General features: G+C 35.8%; 1 protein-coding gene across 2 annotated transcripts in view; it reads right to left on the bottom strand.

Annotated features, from left to right (window-relative positions):
* Positions 1-3,601: 3,601 nt before the first annotated feature.
* RNF170 (ring finger protein 170) overlaps positions 3,602-8,046 on the bottom strand; it is a 29,690-nt gene continuing 25,245 nt past the window's right edge. For both annotated transcript variants that reach the window (XM_059685270.1, XM_059685269.1), the window contains exon 7: positions 3,602-4,325. In XM_059685270.1, coding sequence (XP_059541253.1) covers positions 4,056-4,325 — 270 coding nt within the window. In that variant the 3' untranslated portion in view covers positions 3,602-4,055. The remainder of the gene's footprint in view (positions 4,326-8,046) is intronic.

The following is an 8,046-nucleotide window of genomic DNA, read 5'->3' as shown; positions in this document are numbered from 1 at the left end:
ATAGGGATAAACTGAAGAGGGGTAGTTAGAAGTTTGATGCTTTTCAAAGTTTAATGCATTTACTATTAAAATACTTTTTAAGGAAAAGAAATTATACATTGACATTTAAAGAGGAAGTTTTGTTACAGTTATTCTAGGATAAACTTTATCGTGTTTGATAAACTGAAGGAAAATAAGCCACTTGTTTTGACATAGGAGAGGGCTCAAGATGTTTTTAAACTCACTGATATCAACAGTTTAGATTTTAATTTCTGTCCAGCTGTGTTTTTTTCCTATAAACCACTTGTATTTTAGAAAATACCTTTGCATTCATTCTCTCTCTGGGCCTCCTTATCTTCATCTATGGAGTAAGGCTATATATAGGACTAAATGAAGAATTCTTAATTTAGAATCCACAATGTTCAGGTCTTGAGTCCCCTGAAAAGGAATAAAAAGTATACATACATGTGTATATATGCATTTTTCTGGGGAGCTGCCCATAGCTTTCATTTGATTTTCACAGAGAAAGTACAAACACTAGCCAATTTGTAAGGACCCTTACATCTCTAATATTCTAGGATTAGTGAAACAAGATTGTCATGTAGATACAAATTATAGGTTTTCCCTAAGACTAATTAGAGGGGTGGATGTCTTGATCTGAATATTATATCTTTAAATAGTTTTTAAAATTTTTGTGTTTTTTTTTAAATTAAAATCTATTAGATACCAGTGAGTTTAAAACATCTTTAGCCCTTAGCCCTCTCCTACATCCCATATTACATTTCCCTCAAAAGGCCTGTAGCTGAATACCACTAGTCCGATGAAGAATGGAGGAGAATACCCAGACATGCTCCGTGTTTTCAGACAGTGTTTAATCCTCTCCTGTACCGCTCTGGGATGTGGGGCCATCAGAGGGTATGGATGGATGAAGATGACAGCGCCTGATAACATCTCAAATTTGCTTGCAGTCAAGGACTCAATGCTTAAAACAAATACTGACGCCATGAAAATGGTCTGGTTCTGACGGAACAACAGAAGCTCCATGATTGTCTTTATCTCTGTGATTACCAGCAGCCCTTAAAGCCTACCAGCCTGGTCCTGGGAGACAAGTCATAGGGCCTTCAAACCTTCAGTGCCCTTTCCTATTCTGACCCAGTCCCAGGTTTATGGGTTGCTATTTAGCACAACAGAAGAGCCGGGAGTACATGTAGGGTTTCAGGGAGAAGGGAATGGAATGAGTGTTATGCAGACATAAGGGCACAGACTCAGAAAAGATCATTTCAGTTATCAAATACACACTCAAGAGTGGGGAATCAGGATACAAGCCTAATCTCTCATTTCAATTCCACCCTTCTCGTCCAGAATTAATATAGATTTACCCAGATTAAGCAATTTTCCTCAAAAACAAAAACACTCCTACTTTTTAAATTTAAAAACATCTAAGGAAAATTTATTAGAAATGTGATGAGGTATTGGATGTCCATTAATGAAAAAGTCATTGCGAACATTATATTGAATGCTATTTCAGGAGTTCTGAATGTTAAAGCAAACTATCAAAGAGACAGGAAAATACCAGCTGCTTTTAAATTTTAGATGTATTGCATTTATTCAAAAGAATACGTGTTTGACAAATTCTGAAATCACAAAGTGTGAACCAAATGGTCAGTCCCCTGTAACAACTCTGAGGTAGGCGTCTGCACAACCACAGGGACCAGCACGGTCCTTTCTTCCCCCGTTGCTTTCAGACGCTGGGAGCTGGGAGCTGAAACCACTGTGCTAGTGGGCAGTGAAGACAGTTGTTTCTCAGTCTTGTTTCCACAGACCTACCCAGGTTACCTGCTCCTGGGGTTGGGCCTTATTTTTGTGCAAGTTACAATATTGTTGTTCACAAAAATTCAAATTGTTGCATTGATTTATATGACCTCACTCTGAATTATAGAAGTGTTACTATGTTTAAGACACTGATTGACTCTACTTGCTTAAATATTTTCTCAGATATCACCTATATTTATTATCAGTGATCAATACAGATGACATCATAAGCAGTTCAGAATTCTGAGATGTCCACGTTTCCCTTTCAATTTAATAAGACTTCAGATCATATAGTGTTTTTGTATGTTACCTCTACCAGGAAAGTCTTATAATATGCACAGAAAATGAAATCCTTTAAAAAAAGATATTGTTATATAGCCCACATCAAATTTGTAATTGGTAGGAAATGCATTTCCAGTCTGGTGTAAAAAATTCCTACTCATTAGTTTTTCAAGTTGGTACCTGCAGCCGAAATGTTTTTCTGTGATGTGTGCCACCCAATTAGACGTTTGACTTGGAAGTATAAAATGATGATTCATGAAGTCTTGATACGTCATCTTTCTGCACTTTTTCTCTTAGAAGCACCTAAGCTATCCTACTCCAGTGTGTTCCAAGAGACTCCCGATGACCCCAGGTTCGCTCCAGCTCCACCCCTTGGTAATAGCCTTCACGTTTATCTGAACCCATGCAGGAGTCCCAGGGAGTCTAATGCCAGTTCAGTCACTTATTTGTGCATGGCTGCAGACGAAAAAACCTGTCATCTGTAATAGGGATTTCACCTATAAAAAAGGAAGACAATGCCCTCCTTATTCACATGCTGTCTCAAGGATGAAAAGAAAAGTATATGAGAAATTGCTTAAATTATTATGTGCTGTATTTAAGCATTATTATTTTTCCCTCTGACAAGCAATTGTTTTGTCCTAGGCCCAAATTAGAAAACACTATTACTGATATTTTACTCAGAATCTTATTAGTTAATAGCAATTAGATTAATTTGGGACACGGTGATAGATTTTTCTGGCCTGTCTATACACGGTGAGGCTCACTAATACCTGAATGGACAGGATGACTGTCGGTGACTGCAGGGGACAGAGCTAACACCTCTGGGCGGCAGCGCCACTCTGCCGTCCAGTTTGCTCATGAGCAGTGCCAGCTGAGGGAGCGAGGATTTCATAATACTTGCGGTTTTGGTTCTCCTCAAACGGAAAACTGCAGAAGAGAACGTTTGATACTTATGCTGTAGCCATTAAATAAACCAAGATAACTTTCCTATTGAACCACCTTGGACATTTGCTCATTCTTCCTAAGACTTGATGAATTGGGCTATCTGCTGCCATCTAGAGTCAGTATTGCAAGTTTTCTGTCAAGAGAAAACTAACCAAATTTGTCCATTCTGTTACTGTAGCTCCCAGTAATTTGTCAGATTTAAGGTCTACCCTTCTAAGGTCTTTAAAGCTCAAGCCATGAAGAACCACTTCCCTAAGAAATGCATCAAACTATGATGCGTTTACAGTACCACCCAGGTTCCTGAAAAAACAATCCCTTTACAAGTTCCTTTGATACACTGTTCCTATAAAAGGACCAAACTCCTGTGTAAGTGCCATAACTGAGAACTAAGTGTGCTGACTAGAGATAAATGTCTTATATCTTGTTAATTCTTCTAGTATTCTGGAAACCAGAATGTGAAACCTGATTATAAAGTTCAAGTTTTCATTCACTTTCAACTGGTAACAAAGACTTAGAATGGAAAAGCAGAACTGCTCCAAATGTGTAAAACTTAGTACTAAAAGAAACACTGACTTTTGCCCAATATTGTGCAATATTTTATTGTAATAAAAATATTTAGATGCATCTCATTGCAATATATTATATAGGTACTCACTGAGAAGGAAAAATTGGATAAAGTATACATTTAACAATATCTTACTATACATCCAATTAATCTGAGTAATTTGGGGGGAAAGAAGAAGATATAAAAAAAAAGCATCCCTTTTTATATAATTCCATGTTTTTTTTCCAGAGAGTTAATAGACAACACAATCAAGATACAGTTGTAAATTATTATAATGCTAACCCTAATATTAGAACCTGCAACATGTAAAAATTCCAGTCATACGTTGCTAGTTACTTGCCAAATGATAATCAAATGTTTGTCATACAGTGGTTTTAAGTTTGTAAGATACTATTCAAATGCATTACACTGCCATGGGTCAGTCCTTTTGTTTGATTTCTCACATTAGCTCATATTTTAGTAAACTCTTTTTTCACCTGTTCAGTCTCTGTGTTATCACTTCTCGATACATAATAGAGATGTAGATAAGCAACAAAAAGATGACAAAGAAATCATCTAAAAAGCCTAAAATTCCAAACAAGGCTTCAGGTACAAAATCTAGAGGTGATATAAGATAGAAAAAAGCTCCCATTAAACAAAGTATTATCCTGATACGGAACATCCAGAAAAGGCCCCCGACTGAAAACATTTCCCTGAATGCATGTCTCAGTAAAGTGGGTAGATCCATAATTCTTTCCATAATCTGGTAGGAGGAAGAACAAATATTATGATTTGGCATCTAATGTGTCAGGCTTACAAATAATATAATTTTCCTACAAAGTGCAGACAAACTCAGTTAACATGAACTATTGAGTTTCACATACTGATTGAACATTATATTTTCTAGTTATCATTTTATTTAAAAATAGTTATTTGATTGCTAGGTTCCTATAAAATAGGCCTTGCAGATAATTGAAAAGCAACTAAAATGTCAACAAACTTAAAATATAGGACATAATAAGGTAAAACTTCAGTTATCTCTAATATGAATTAGTAAACTAAACGAAGAAAGGACTGTATCGGATTAGAGTCTGAGGCTTGAGGTCAAGTCTCAGCTTTAAAGTGAGACAGATCTGGGTTTGAATTCAAAGTCAATCACTTATTAGCCGGATGACCTTGGAGAAACTTGTTTAACCTACTAGAGATAGGTCATCAACTCATTCAGTATTTATGTACCATGAGGACTTTCAAGAACTAAAAGAGATACTGTATATAAATGACCTTCATAAACTGCCACACAATATATATTACCCATTAAAGACACACAAAGTTAACGGCTTTGACAGTCTAAGAATAGCAATGAAAGTGATCCCTTCTTAGGATGTTTATTCTGCTTAGCTTGAGATTAAGTGAATCACTAATTGCTACAAAGATTTTTGGAATACCAAGCCCCACCTTTCTGAAAACGATTAAGTTTCTAAATATGTACAGAAACACACATCAGACACTAGGTTTTTACATAAATGAGCAAAATTTTCACAGCTGAAATTTAACAAATGACATAAATGTTTAAGATGTGGAAAGACTGGAACCCTCATACACTGTTGGTGGGAATGCAGAGCCCCTTAGGAGACAGTTTGGCAGTTCCTCGAGATGTTAAACAGTTATAATATCCAGCAACTGCACAACGAGGCACATACTCAAGAAAAATGAAAACACATCTACACAAAAACTGGTAGACAAGCTAATGGAAGCATAATTCATAATAGACAAAAAATGGCAACAATTCCAGTGTCCATCAACTCACGAATGGATAAACAAAATGTGACATTTATTCGGCCATAAAAAGCAATGGAGTACTAACATAGAGAATATAGTCAATAATATTCTAATAAGTATATGGTGGCAGATGGGTACTAGACCGACTGGGGTGATTACTTTGTAAATTACATAAATGTATAATCACTATGTTGTATACCTGAAATTAATATAATATTGTATGTCAACTGTAATTGAAAAATAAAAAAATACATAAAAAAACAATGAAGTACTGAGATACGTTACAGTATGGATGCACCTTGAAAACATGCCAAGTGAAATAAGCCAGAGACAAATGGCCATATATTGTATGATCTCATTCAAATAAAATGATGAGACACCCAGAATAGAAAATCTATAGAGGCAGAAGATAGATGAGTGGTTTCCAAGGACTGGGAGAGGGGAAGGGTTGAGGATAATTGTAAGAGAATATTAAAGCTTTTCAGAGAATGAAATATTCTAAAATTATATCATAGTGGTAATTAGATTATATTTACCCTAAATATACTATAAGTCATTGCATTATATACTTTAAAACAGGCTCACTTCTGGCGTGTAAATTACTTCTAAATAAAGTTTTTAAAAGATAGTCCCAATATCTACAGTGTAGGGCAAAAGTAGGTTTACAGTTGTGGGTGCACAAAATATAATTCTTATTTATTAATTATTGTATTTTCCATACAAATAATTGTAAACCTACTTTTACCCCACCCTGTACTTGTATGACCTTTAGCAAGTCAGTTTATTCTCTGACTCCAAACTTCTCAGTTGTTTTGTATAGTTATTAGTTGACTATATGATCTACCAATAAGGTCCTATGTATTAATGACCTACCATGACTCTTCAACTTCTTTCATTATCTTATTATCCAGGGGTTGGTAGATGCAAGAGAAACTGACCAGAGGAAGCAAATCACTTCCTGTGGTCATTCCACTGCCCACAGTTCAGCTGCTATTTTTAACAATCTGTCTAAATGTCATAAGTCCAACTCTATTGTATATATTTTGTTTAACAAGTGTCAAATAAATTGAGAGGGAGATAGAGACAAAAATAGGAATAATTGAGTAAATGATGAGAAAACAGTCTTATTTTATTCTATGTTAATCCTTATCCCAGAATATTTTTCCATTGATTTTTAGAAATAGTGGGAAGGAGGTTGGGAGCGGGGGAGAGAGAGAGAAACATCACACATCTATTGGTTGCCTCCCGCAACACACCTCAATGAGGCCAGGGATTGAACCTGTAACCCAGGTACGTGACCCTGACTGGGAATTGAACCCATGCATGACCTTTTGGTATGCAGGCTGATACTCTAACCACTTAGAACACTGGCCAAGGCAGAAAAAAGTTTCAAAAAAACACCAGATAAAGAAAATCTTGTAAATCCTTTTGGAAAACTGGTCACAAAAGAACAAAAATGGTCTTTTTAGAATCACTTCCTATGTTAATTTTCTATTCTATTCTCTATGGAAGAAATCAATATTTAAAGTAAAACACCTATTCAGTTTTTACAAGATTTATGGTAAATTATTTTAAATATTCTAACAAATACTTTTCTGTTATCACAGCTATTTTTTCACTGCTCATATGGCATCATTTATATAAAATCTAATTAGACAAGAAATATGAAATGAGTTACTAAGAAATGTTTGTATATTAATCACAATCTTACTCCAACTTTGAATGAGGTAATATCAAAGTAAGAGCTAAATGTCTTTATTATATTGTAACTTCATCACATACCAACCTTTCTTACTCATTAAATACATACCTGACACAAAAAAATAAGAATTGAGCAATGGTATGTTTTACACTTAAAAATATAAATACCTTAAAATGATTTTTTAGCCGAAACCGGTTTGGCTCAGTGGCTAGAGCGTCGGCCTGCGGACTGAGAGGTCCCAGGTTCGATTCCGGTCAAGGGCATGTACCTGGGTTGCGGGCACTTCCCCAGTGGGGGATGTGCGGGAGGCGGCTGATCGATGTTTCTCTCTCATCGATGTTTCTAACTCTCTATCTCTCTCCCTTCTCTCTGTAGGGAATCAATGAGATATATTTAAAAAAAAAAAAGATTTTTTAAAGTCCAGTGGTAGTTCTTGAATTTGAAACATTGATCTCAAAGAATCATCCTACAGGTGTCACTGAAGGATATGTTAAAGTGCTGGATGGAAAATAGCAGAAGAGGGCCAGCCGGTGTGGCTCAGTGGTTGAGTGTCAACCTATGAACCAGAAGGTCAAGGTTAGATTCCCAGTCAGGGCACATGCCCAGATTGTGGGCTCAACCCCCAGTGTGGGGCGTGCAGGAGGCAACTGATCAATGATTCTCTCCCATCACTGATGTTTCTATCTCTCTCTCCCTCTTCCTTCCTCTCTGAAATCAATAAAAATGTATTTTTAAAAAATAGCAGAAGAGGCTCCCAAATATCTAAGGAGGACAAGAATGATTGGATTGTTTTTCTTGTTGCTTCAATATCTAATATTTACCCATTATCATCCACAACAGATGAAACTGTATACCTTTAAATAGACATGACATTACAAAATAAGGAATATGAGCAAGGGAGTACAAGAGCACTAGTTGTTTATCACTAAAGCATTTTAATAGCTCATGTTTTTTTGTTTGTTTGTTTAATCCTCAACCAAGGATATGTTTTTATTGATTTTAC

This window comes from Myotis daubentonii, chromosome 2 (genome assembly GCF_963259705.1).
Source record: "Myotis daubentonii chromosome 2, mMyoDau2.1, whole genome shotgun sequence".
Classification (NCBI taxonomy): Eukaryota; Metazoa; Chordata; class Mammalia; order Chiroptera; family Vespertilionidae; genus Myotis; species Myotis daubentonii.
This window is presented reverse-complemented; position numbering and strand designations above follow the sequence as displayed.